Source organism: Chenopodium quinoa, unplaced genomic scaffold (assembly GCF_001683475.1).
Source record: "Chenopodium quinoa cultivar QQ74 unplaced genomic scaffold, ASM168347v1, whole genome shotgun sequence".
NCBI classification, from domain to species: domain Eukaryota; kingdom Viridiplantae; phylum Streptophyta; class Magnoliopsida; order Caryophyllales; family Amaranthaceae; genus Chenopodium; species Chenopodium quinoa.
This window is the reverse complement of record NW_018744904.1, coordinates 833544-846937: the sequence shown is the minus strand read 5'-3', so window position 1 is coordinate 846937 and position 13394 is coordinate 833544. Positions and strand designations below refer to the sequence as shown.

Here is a 13394-nt window from a genome sequence, read left to right as displayed (position 1 = left end):
TTTCACGAGCTCTTACTTGAAAGCTTAACCTCGCAAGTGCGAAGGCCTCCTATGGTTCGCACCCTCGACCCGACCCGAGCGATCTTAATCCCGAAGGTTAGTCGGGACTTGACCAAATAAAACTAGAGTATTACGAACTTAAAGGTTTTCTCACTAATGATGAGATGCCTTATTGAGTTCAACTCAAGTGATTTTTCCCCAACCCAAAACTTGGGTATTTATAGGGAAAGGAGACTTGATCTCCCTTCTCCCATCAATGTGGGAGATTTGCATTTTTCCTCAACTTTATTTTAATAAAAAAAAACAAAATAAAATGCAAGGCAATCAACAAGCTCCAAGTGTCACATGGAGGGAGAAGGTTGGTGAGGACCACCAAAGGGGGGGACCAAAACACCTTGCTCCCTAAGCCAAACACCAAGCAAATGGTCCCCTCCCTTGACGGGGCTTGACCACACCACCTGGCTGGCTGGCAGCCTGCCTTGGCTGCCAAGGCTACCAGGTGGCGCCTAGCACCAAGGCTGGGTAGCCGAGCAAGCCAGCACACAGCCAGCGTTGTTGCGATGTTGTTGCTTGGTGCGTGATGTTGCTTGGTGCTGCTACGCTAGCACGCTTAGCCTAGCCAGCTTGTACCCGCATGCGTGCAGCAAGTAGGCCACTCATGCGGGCTGGTGCGCATGAAAAAAATTCGGACACCCCAAAATAAAAATAAAAAATAAAAAATTCAGATGTCCTTAAAAAAATTTGGATTTTCTACAATAATAAAAAAAAAATTAGATCTTTTAAAAAATAATGAATAAATTTTTCAGTTTCCAAAAATTAAAATAAGTGAAAATAACTTAATTAAATAAGCTTTTGGCCAAGTTTAAAACAAAACACTTTAAAACACGTTTTTGGCTTTAGTGGTAATAAAAATCTCAACCTAAGCTTCCAGATACCACTTTTTAACACCCTTTTTCTTTTAAAATATCTCTTTTGCCCTTTTTGAAATACAAAATAGGAATAAGACATTACCGCCACCGTGAAAACGGCTAAGGCAAATATCAAAGCCACACAGAGGAAGACTTTCTTTAAAACTATTCAAAACAAGTCAACTTAATAGTCAAACCAAATGAAAGTAAAGTCAAACAAAGTCAACCTACAGCTTGGAACCATTGTAGGCCCTTAAAACCACACAATACTAAAAACCTTTACGTTAGTCTCATGAGCAGGACAAAATAAATAATATCCAAAGCAAATAAAGCACATCATATTCCTACAGAAACTAAGCATGATTCGCTCTTCACTCATGCCCATGCATCATGAAATTGTTTCATCACCTGATAAACTTCTCTCTACTTGTCCCCACTACTCGGCATTAGAAATGGGTTGTCGTAGGGCCAAGGTAAAGACAAGACCAAACAAACATACAACACACAATTAGAAATGTTGAGTACATAAGCGTAATAACACACTATCGTGCTTTCATCCTATCATCACACAACTTACCTTGTTGCACCTGTAAACAAGCATACAAGACATTCAACACTTAACTAGACAAATAACAATGTCCATTTGATTTCATTACGCATCGAACGGATTTCCCCCTAACCTTTCCCAATAAGGGGGTACTAGCACGGGAGCTAACCGTGTCAGTATAAAAGAACCACTCGTAAGTGGCGGAATTCCTGCGCATAATAAAAAGGAATATACATCGTCCTGTACTCCGAGTAAAAGTTATGGTCAAATATAAAGTCGCATAACTCCCCCCCCCCCATATGTTCATACTTAAGGTATATACGTTCTAAGAGTTTTGATGCATAATCTCTTTCACTTTACGTTGCTTTACATATAATTATACTTGGTGATGACTCTCAAACCATAACACAATCAAACATTATAATTCATTTCAAGCAATCAAGCATACCAATTTAATTCTTGAATAATTAGTGACCACATAAATTTAATGTTGAATCCTTTTAAAACTATCTCGGTGTTAAATAACACCTTTAAGCGCATAAAGCACCACAAATCCTATCCCTCGGTGTTTAGAATATCTTAAGTGCACTTAGGCACCATAATATAATTTAATCCTTTTGTACATAGAAACTTAAATAGCTCCTTCCTTACGCTTATAGCATCAATAAAAATTATATGAACCATAATAAAATTCCTTTCAATATTCCAAACTCAATTAAACATTTAGTTTAATTAAACATGCTCTCTATCATGCCAACAATAAAAGTGTGGTTCATAATCAACATGCCAACATAATTAATTCCAATCACCAATTCATCATAAATAATTCATACATTGATGTGGATTTAAACCCCTTAACTTAATAAAGAATCTAAAATCACACAAGTAACACAAGCCCTTCGAATTTCCTAAGAAAATCGAACAACTTAAGAATAACGAATCGGATATGACTTTGAAAACGACCACTCCTGGAACGAATTCAACGCCTCTCAAATTACCTAGACCACTCCTGGAACTAAGTACTTTGATGAAAAAATCTTAGACTACTCCTAGAAATAAGAATTGAACGTTCTAATTATCAAAACAGCTCCTTGAATTGAAAACTAGCAAAAGAATTTGTAAACAATTAAGCAAAACAAACAATTAATTTTATTTGATTTTCTGGTTGTGTGGAACAAAGCCACGAAAAATCCCTTATTTATAGACTAAAACTAACTATTCCTAAGTCTATTCTAACTAAGAAAAAACCCTAGCCTTGATCCCCAAGTATCCTAGATAGAATAGGAGAACCAATTCCACCTAAACTAGGAAACTAGTAATAAGACTAATTCTACTTAACCTAAAACCCCTTAATACAATTCCTAATTAACTTAGAAATTCTTTTAAACTAAAATAACATAAACTAAAACTTATCCTAAGTGCTTAAACCAAGAAAAACCCTTTCAAATGAAAGGTAAAAACTTGCAAGCAAAAACTCTAGAAAAAATAAATAAATAAATAAAATAAATAAATAAATAAATAAAAAATAAGGATGGAAAATCATCCTTTTCGTATTGCCGCCGCCAGACCACTTCACGCGCCGCCTTAAGGAACACGCGCTTAACCGGCGTGTAGCTGGGCTCAAGGTGATTCCGGAAAGGTGGCGTGCGTGGCCATCGTGCTCCTCGCCGGAAGTGAACTGCTCCATTTCTTCTTCTTTGCAAATCATGCTTCCTTCTTTCCCTAGTGAACTATTGGACCTTTCTTTGTTTATTTCTTTGTTTGGGCAGCCCATAATGAAGCTAATTGGACCTTTTAAAAGTGTCTAGGACCCTTCAAAAGAACTAGCCTCTTGATTCACATCATACATTACAAATCATTCACCAACATCAATCATACAACAAATTCCAACCAACACCTATCATGATACTACTTGGAATTAATTAAACAAAGCCTAGCATGCTTCTACATATTCAAATAATTACCAAGTACATGAACGTACCTTGAATATGATCTCAAAATCGCCACGACTAAACAAAATCACTTACTTGGAAACATTCTACAAACCAAAATTACAAAGAGGCATTAATACCTATTCCACACAAATTACAGCAATATATACGCTCTTTAAATCACTCATAAACCCTCTAAAACAAGCTAAAATTGAAGTTAAAACCCTTGCTTTTATTCCCAATTAATGGGTAATAAAAATCCTTTCAAGAAACATAATTATAGCTTATATATAAAACTTTCAGTTTTATTAAATCATCTAAAAATTGTTGTAATTGTGTTTTAAAAACACTTATTTCAATAATTTAAATCACCCATAAACAATTTCCATCAATATACATAAACTTAGAAACCTAGGGTTTATAATTTGGGGTTTTTTAATTCAATACCAAATCTGAAAATTTATATACATCAAACTTAAAATCAAACATCATAAAAATCATCACAAAACTCAAAAATAATAATTAGATTAAGGATGAATTTAATTAAAAATCAAAAGAAGAAATATTTTTTTTTTACAAAACACACGCACGCACAAGGGGGGAGGGTGGCTAGCGCCACCTCCCACGGTTGTTGCTGCTGCTGCCGACCCTGTGCTGGCGGCGGCGGCCGACTTTGGTGGTGGTGGCAGCCGGCCATTGTGGTGTGTGTGGTGGTGGTGGTGAAAAAAATTAAAGGGGAAGGGGAAAAATTAAGGGGAAAGAAAATAAGAGGAGACAGAGAGAGTTTACCTTTGGGTATTCTCCACCTTGGGCAAAGTTTGATTTTTCTCATTTGATGGGTATTTATACCCTCTCTCAATAACCCTCCTACTTAAAATTTCTTTACTACCCTTAATGATCTCTTTCCTATTCAAACTAGTATCTTGACTTTCCTTAAATACCATTGACCTTAAAAATTACCTTTTTATAAAATAATATGCCCCAATATTTCCAAATCATGAAATAAAATATTTTCAAGAATGTTAAATAATTAAAAATAAACTTTTAATTAAAATAATTCTTTTTAAATTAATGAAATACCATAAATAATTCATTTCGAATTTCTTAAATACTTTAAAAAATAATTATTTAAGTTAAAATACGTATAAAAATATGGGTTATTACAGGTTCAGTCAAGAGCAAGCTATAATGTTAATTATACATTAATATTACTGATTGAAAGCGGCCTCTAGCTAGGCATTCCGATCACTTGACCTCACTGAATAATTAGCTTTCCTAATTAGTTTCGAACCCTCTACCGGAATAACACACTTGTTCGAAGGACACCATTCCTTTCACATTTACCCTTGTTTGTTTAGCTTGAAACTAATCACTAACTCTATGTTCTAATTTACTTGGTCAATCAGGTCAAAGTCAAGAAAAAGTTCAATAAAAGTCAAAATTTTGATTTTTGGGTGTAACAATCGTCATCGTAATAGATTATATGTTTTACGTGTTTGATGGAGTTTTTTTTATTGTTGATTATTTTATATTTTTGACATTTCATTTACTTAGGGTTGTAAAGATATCTTTACTGTAATAGATCATATGTTCTATGTGTTTGATGAAATGATTTTTCGATTTTTGGACTTGAAATTTTGATTGTTGATTATTTTATATTTTTGAAATTTCATTTTTCTTAGTTAAGGTTTGAAGATATCGTCACTATAATAGAGGATATGTTTTAGGAGTTTGCTGAAATCATTTGTCCACTTATGATTTTTGAATTCTTTGTGAATATATGCTCCCTGTAATAGAGGTTATACTTTAGCGTTTAGATGACTTGATATTCCCTATAATAGAGGATATATTTCTAACATCTCAACTATCTGCACTTTCTGAAGCCAGAAAAGTTACTACAAAACGAAAATCAAATTCAGAATCTTGGCATGTTTTTAACAGAAAAACAAAAGTATGATGTTCAAGAAATGGGACTTAATTAGGTGGATTATTGAAGATGTATCTGTCTAAAGATCTAAATAGATCGTGTACCTTGCTCTCAATTACCATCCTACTGCAATGATTTCGGTAGTTGGAGATCAAAAAGATCTCATTCAACAGTGTTAATCTGCATAATGTGGTTGAGATTATTTCTCACACTTCAATTCCTATCATTTGAGCTGTCTAGAATGAAGTCTTCTAATTCTAATCCAAATAAGCATATATAATGAAGGAATGGAGAGATTATAATGGGTTAGATCCTACTGAGGAAACCAAACATATTAAGCACTGGAAAAAGTTCAGTTTTGCATTTGGATCAACTGATTTGAAATTTTACTATGCGGCAATGCTGATAGCTACTTTTTCGCATTAGCCACTTTAGTATTGTCATAAAAACTATCACATGTAATGGGAGAATAGTGTATTTTTTGGTTAATAAAATTCGATACACTTCTTTACCGATTAACAGCAGAAAAATACCAAAGATCAAATCAGCTAACATAAGAGGCTAACAATTGCTCTCCAAAACAAGGCTGCTGTAGAGTTACAGATGTACAACAGCTTCAACAAAGGGAAAGGAATTAGCTCATGACATACAATCCTTTGGGCCCTAAACTACACATACATGGCAGGTCAATGTGGTGCTTGGATGAGCTGATCGTTCAGCTGTTGTGCAGCATCATCAGCCTGTGGAACAACAGCATGTCTACGTTGCCACTCACGAAGGTAAAGAACCGCCAGCAGGCAAGCAAAAAGAGTAAGTATTGTTGCATTTCCTTCCTCCATGATGATGTTTTCAACCCATGCTTCAAGTTTTGGATAGGCTTCTGGCAGAGAATCAATTGTGTGCACCTGTAATAAACTACTACATTAGCATTGCTGCCAACTATTATAATAACAAGGGCTTACATGGTATGATTAAGTAATGAGTAGTCAAGGATTAGGTTTTAATGGGAAAACAATTACCAGGGAGCTAAATCAGGGGGACAATTGTTCATGGCTATTGTTTATATGTTTTATGAGGTTGTAATAATACACTCGTTATTCAATCTGTTACAAAATTTTGAAGGAACTTTGATGGGAGAACAATACCTGCTTGACATTTGTCACGTCATATGCAGATCAAATTCAAATGTATCATTTGCATCTTGATAAATTAAATTTCAATGTATCATTCAATTAATGACTTGTGGATAGTATTTCAGTGAAAGCAAACAACTGATTAAACTCACCAGAAAACTGTTGGCGTAATTTTTCCGAACCCATAGGCTTGTAAGTGCAAGGGTGACAGGTAATTTTGCTGCAGAATCAATCTCCAGAGCTTGATCATAGTAGCGTTTTGCAAGATGAAGATCATAAGGAAGTCCTTGACCATGCTCATGCATGTACCCAAGATTAAATATTGCCTGTGGATTAGACTGAGATTTTGCATGCATATATGCCTCAGCAGCACGTTCATAATCTCTGTCCGTACCCTAAAAAGAAATTAAGATAACAATGATCAGCAATGAAAATTTTCAAACATAGACAACCTCCCAAAATTTAAAACTAAAAATTCACTCTTCCAATGCACAGAAAAATAGATTTGCTTAGAGATACATACCCTACCATAATAGTATGCATCTCCTATCAACAACGCTGCATGTTCATTACCCTGCTCAGAAGCCTGCCACCATAAAGAGTGTGCACGTTGATGCCTTTCAGCATCTATGCATAGCCCAGAAGCTCCAATACACATGCTACGTTCCCCAAATTTATCAAGAATCCATGCAGCATTACTTTGTGCTACCTCATAACCCAGTTCTGCCATCCTGGAGTACAAGAGTAATGCTTTACCTACATCACCTTTCAAGTATGCCTCTAATGCCCACCTAGATAAGGAATTCCATGGTCCCCGTTCAGCAACTACCTTGAACAATGCAGTGGCCTGAAAATCAAATTAACCCAACATTAAACCAAATTAAGTTAAAATTATTTTAAGTGCAACCTGCACCTAAAATTATGCAGAAAAGAATATCGTAGAAACCAAAATGTACACAATACAGTTTTAGTAGGCAAAATTAGGCATAGAAGTCAATATTCTTTACTATCCTAAGAAATACATATGGAGATAATCCTAATTGAAGTACAATTTCATCAGAATTCTGTCGGAGACATTGATACTAATTGGACCTCTGTAAATTTGAAACTCCCTATGTCCTATATAGATATGCCCGTTTTTTTTGGGTGTCCCAAAAAATTGTGCTCATTTGTGAATTATTTCATTTTTGGGGTGTGGTTAGGACAATTATACCCTTAAAGCAAGACCTATTATGCAACTCGAAAGGTAACTCCTGACTCGAGGGGGTTAACACTATAATAAAGAGAATGTTGTGTTTTTTCGATTTTGCACCATTTCACATTTTCACATTCATTCAAACCATGTAACGTGTTAATATTGCAATTGCATAAAATTTAATACTATACTAACCAGATCTTGCCACCTTCACCTCATGAAAATATTCATCTACTTCATGAGCTTATGAATCACACTCACACTAACCGAATTAATGGTGATCAAGTATTTCGATGGACGGATCAATTACAAGATTCACTTACCTGTAACCCTACTCTCACAACTCTCACTAGCTCACTTAACATTGGCAGCGGCACCTTTAACTTGGACTAAGACAAGGGGCCCTCACAGCCCACAGCAAGTGGTTGCAGTAAAGAGACTGAGGGGGAGGGCGAGAGAAAGAGGAAAAAAAAAAAGGTGAGGTACCAGTAAACGAATCAAGGTGACTAAAGTTGAGCAGTGATGAGGTTGGAGACAGCAGGAAGGAGTGGTTGGAATGGGGAGAACAGAGTGTGAGTAGAAGCAGGAGAGGAGGAGAGAATAGGGAGGCGGTTAATTAAAAAAAAAAAAAAGAAAAAAAAAAAGGAAATATGGGAAGAACTGAAGGATTGGATGAAAGTGACTAATAAGCCAAACCCTTGAATTTTGAAATAGGGTTCTAGAGCCAATGATTCCATCTCCCTTTATGACACACTTTGCATGATAACAAAAACTCATAACACCCCTCAAATAGAACCAAACACAGATCGGAAGTGTAATGAAAAGTGACGAAGAGAACAGCTTAAAAAGTCATGTCATGTCAACAATTAAGAAAGCAAGCTAAATCAGCTTACCATTTGAAGATTCCTCTTCAGACCCACACCAGTATGAAACATCTTTGCTAACTGATAAAAAGCCTTCGGTTGACCAGCATTTGAAGCCATTATAAAATATTTGCAAGCCAGCTTCACATCTTTCTTTACCCCCATCCCTTTGAGATACAATACCCCGAGATTATAGAAGCCACCAGAGTCATCATTATAAGCCGCTTTTTCAAATAACTCCTTTGCCTGTCAAGAGAAAGCCTTTGCCTAAGACAACTGAAATTCTTAATATAAAAACAGAACAAATAAATACCAACACTATCTAAGCAAAATCATGAGAATTAGAAAAGAGATGCAGGTACCTGGCAAATTTTTACACTTGCAAATAAATAAATTGTTAAGATCATTAAAACTTGTTCAACAAATTTATATAGCTTTCATAATTTAAATCCCTAATCCAAAATGCAGAAACTAATTGCTGAAACATCTTTCACATGATCCAGACCAAGTAGGATGGGAATTCTCAGAGTCTGTCTCCCTTTCTTTCTTTTTTCTTTCTCTTTTTTTTTTTTTTTTTTTTTTTGGTGTTAATCTGGGCTTCGATATGGTTACTTGAGTAGTTTTCACACAAAATAGTTACCAAGCAGTTTTGGTTTCTACTTTCAAATATAGAGGCCTTGAAAGGACCATAAGGTGTCTAGGCTCTAGAGATTTAGGTTACCTATAATGAATCTAGGCACATAATGGCAGCTTATAGTGGCCTGGAAATGTTCTTATAGTCAAGCACTGCTGGACGGTAGGAATAGCAATGGATCAGATTCGGATTTTGCATCCAATCCGAATCTGACCCACAAGCTGTCAGATTTTTAATCTGCCTCTGACTCTGATATCCGATTCCGAGAATCTGCTCTGATTCGAGTAAAAACCCAGCATCCGACTTCGACCGGACTTTCAATTTTATTTTGACCCAATTATCAATAGCAACAAAATATATAATCAATGCCAAAGACCTATAAATCCATAAATAGAATAATAAAAATATATAAGTACAAGTACATATAAAAGTCGGAGTCGGATCGGATAAGTTGGATTCTAAGTAGAATCCGACTCCAACCCTCCTCCGACTTGGAGTCGGATTTTTTAAAACAGAGTCGGATTCGGATTATTATTTTTCGGATTCGGCTCAGATTTTCTTTCTTCGAACAGATCAGATAAGGGTTAGATCCAGACTATATTGTCATCTTTACTAGACAGTACTTGCGGGAATGCAATTGCTCAATGGCTAGCTGAAAAAACCACAATATAAAAGCTACTTGACAGCATAAAAAGCTAGAGCTATCGTGCACACATGAGCATGCATGTTATGCCCCAGTGGCAGTTCTCTTTTGCACTCACGTCTGTTAACTATACTTTAAGCTACTCAATGTAATCCAAATAAGATACTAAACACCCCCCCCCCCCGGGCTGTGGAAGAGAATTCAACCATGCTGGTATGGATTATATAGAGACCTTCAACTATGGACACATACAGATAACTCTCAGCTAGTAAGATAAAAAAAAGCTAATGTGAGTGAATTTGGGTTTTCTACAACTCAACAGACACAGTACGCACTTTTCCAACCACACTATACTCTGATCTAAAACAATTGAGCCACTAAATGCAATTAATTTAAATGGACTGACAGCTCAGAATAAAAAACCAGTTAGCAGCAAAGTTAAAAACCAAAAGTAGGTTCATGACAACACGCAGCTCATGGCAAGAAGATCTTACCTTTGTATAATTCTTCTTCTCCACCCCATAACCTTTGACATACAAATATCCAATGCCATTATAAGCTGAGTAAAGCTGTTGTTTAGCTGCAAGAGTAAGCCATTCCAGAGCTTTTGTATAATTCCTGTCCACCCCACTTCCCCTTACATATATCTCCCCGAGAAGCTCCATGGACTTGGGTTCTCCTTTCTCGGCTGCTTTCAAGAACCAGGATAATGCCTTGGGAATATCACGACGCAATCCCCTGAGTCCAAAATAATAGAATATGCCAATCTTGTACATTGCCGCAGCATTGCCCTTTTGTGCCTGGTATTCCAATATCTGAAAATCTTCATCATCTTCCCCTCGCGACTTCCTTAAGGCTTCCTTGTTTTCCTCGGCTCCAACATGAATCCTTATTGACTCAACAACAGGCGAATCCTTAGATATCAAAAAACTATTCACCGCCACTTCAGCTAATTCACCATATAGTTTAGCTGCTTTGTCATACATCTGCAGCAACGAGACCACAATTAATCACTAGACAACACGAAAGACATGCAAATTCAACCAAATACAAGCAAACAACTCCATACAAGTTACTCACCACAAATTACAGTAATATCAGAAACATGCAAATTGACTCCACCATATAAACATTTGATAAAGACCCAAATTAAACAGCAAATTCGACATTCTATAGCGGTGCATGTAGTGGCTCTAAACGAAACTATAACCCATGTTTCCCCAATAAATTATGAACATTTTCTTTGTAATAGGAATACCAAAGCATTATAACAAATGCAACCCAGTTTCAAAATCATCATCAAAACAATATACTACCTCCGTTTCTTATTAGTCGCAACAAAGGGTATTATTTGTGAGCCATAAAAAAATTCATTTGTCGCAACTAATAAATTCATTCAATGTCAATAACATGCAAAATCGAAAATCAAAGATTAAGCAAGACAAACCCTTACATCTTGGCGAGCATAGAAATTAGCAAGAGCCATCTTAGACTGCAAATTACCCCCATTAGCAGCAAAATAATGGTACAAAAACGCCTTAGCTTTATTCCTCTCTCTACCAATACCCATATGATACAAAAACCCAAGAACAGACCTAGCATGAGGATCACCACTCTTAGCAGCAGCCTCAATTTCCGATGAAGCTTCCTCCATCAATCTCAATTCACCCGAACTTGCAGCACCCACCATCTTCGAAACCCCTGAGTAATACAATGATACATCTTGATGTCTCCCCGCTTCGTCGTGTTCAAGAATAAACCGCCATGACCCAGAGTCGAGTTCGTCTTCGGATTTTGGTTCAATTCCACCAAACTCGTCCCAGTCGGATGAGTCGGGATCAGAGTCAAGATTGGGGTGTTCTTCGGTTGGATTGTTGACGGATTCTTTGAGATCATCTTGAGTGAGAACGAGGACGTAAGGCCGGCAAAGGTAACTCAGAGGGAGGAGAGAGAAAATCACAATGAAGATCAGGTGCCTGAATAGTTGCCGCATTTTTTGCCGTCGATAGGTGGTTGAATTTGTTTTTCAATTCTTTGATTTTGATTAGTGTTGTTATGTGTGAGTTCATCCTGTTATGTTACCAATACTGCTATATTGTTGAATCTTAAATTTTTTTTTTTTTTTTTTTTTTTTTTTGGTTGTTCGTTGTTTTTCGTACATTGGCGATTTGGCGTGGCGTATCCAATCAATTTTCGCCACCATAGCTAACAAACAAAACTGCGACTTTTCTAGCCAACCTTTATTTCGTAATAATCACAACGCTATCATTTTACGTATGTTTCATCGTAATTGCAACACCTCTATACATAAAAGGGACTCACTATTATTTTATTATTTCTCTTTCTCACTAACCTCACTTTCATAAGTACTTCCTCCGTTTTTAATACTTACAACACACTTTTTCACGATATTTAAGAAAATTAGGTCTCACATGATGTAAAAAAAATAAAAATAAAAATAGGGATGAGAGATTATTAGGATAGTGGGGCCATGAGCTTTAAATAAGACTAAGGTCCTAGTCACTTCACCTAATTTATTTCAGTTTAGTAAAAATAAGTTTAATTTGATTTCAGTTTAGTAATAATCAGTAACTTCAAAGAATAAATATAATTAAAAATCTGTAAAAATAATTTTAGTTTAGTATAATTAATTTCAGGTTAGTAAATATAATTTCAGTTAAGTAAAAATATTTCATTTCATCAAAAATAAGGTGAAGTGAACATGGCCTAATAGTACAACTTCCAACAAGAAAAAAACTTTCCAATTTTAGTGTGTTGCAAATATTATGACATTTCCATTTTAGGAAAGTGTAGCAAGTATTAAAAAAATGAAGGAAAAAATTTATTATTATTTTCTATCCTATCAACCCCACTTACTGTTTAGGGTAAAAAATACCTCATCACATGGTCCAATCCTATAGTGACACGTGTCCTAGTAAAAGGGCGACACGTGTCCCAGTAGGAAGGCAACATGTGGCAAAATTGTTGGGTTTTGCGGTGTCCGACACTGCGCGGAAACAAAACCCGCAAAATGGATCGCATGCATAATAATTACAACATGACACGCAATTAAGGAAAGCATAAACACATAAAGGGAAGAGAGAGAAAGTAAGGATGAGAATCGCTCACCCTTGACGCGTGCTTCGCTCGTATCACGAGCTCGGACTTGGAAAACCTCGAGACTTGCAAATGCAAGACCTCCAACGTCTCTCACCCTTGTTCCCCGAACCGGCCCCTACCCCGTAGCTTAGACGGGGCTAGACAAAATTACTAGACTTTTACGAACTTAATGTTGGGTTTCGAAGTGTTCGACACTACGTGGAAGAGAAACCCTCCCAAGACCCGCACACTAATTAAGGTAACTAAACATGCAATCACATAATTAAACAACAAAAGAGAAGTGGCATTCTTACCCTCGACGTGTGCTTCACTCAAATACGAGCTCTTACTTGAAAGATCTAGCCTCGCAAGTGCGTAGGCCTTTACCCGACCCGAGCGGTCTTTATCCCGAAGGTTAGTTGGGACTTGACCAAAGAACTTAAAGGTTTTCTCACTTTCAAGGAGAAGCCTTATTGAGTTCAACTCAAGTGATTTTTCCCAAACCTAAAACTTG

General features: G+C 36.3%; 1 protein-coding gene across 1 annotated transcript; it reads right to left on the bottom strand.

Annotated features, from left to right (window-relative positions):
- Positions 1–5690: 5690 nt before the first annotated feature.
- On the bottom strand, positions 5691–11880 carry LOC110706139 (ERAD-associated E3 ubiquitin-protein ligase component HRD3A-like). The gene is made up of 6 exons (XM_021884047.1): positions 11235–11880; positions 10276–10767; positions 8535–8750; positions 6970–7293; positions 6599–6841; positions 5691–6218 (listed from the first exon to the last, which is right to left on the bottom strand). Exons 1-6 carry the CDS (start codon positions 11772–11774, stop codon positions 6000–6002), a joined length of 2034 nt encoding a protein of 677 aa, XP_021739739.1. The 5' UTR covers positions 11775–11880; the 3' UTR covers positions 5691–5999.
- Between the last annotated feature and the right edge of the window lie 1514 nt (positions 11881–13394).

Coding starts and splice junctions, on each gene's coding strand:
- LOC110706139 (XM_021884047.1), bottom strand. CDS start 11,774: ATGCGGCAACTATTCAGGCACCTGATCTTCATTGTGATTTTCTCTCTC. Junction 8,751..10,275: donor AGAAGAAGAATTATACAAAG/GTAAGATCTTCT, acceptor TTCTCTTGACAG/GCAAAGGAGTTATTTGAAAA. Junction 7,294..8,534: donor TGAAGAGGAATCTTCAAATG/GTAAGCTGATTT, acceptor TTTGATTTTCAG/GCCACTGCATTGTTCAAGGT.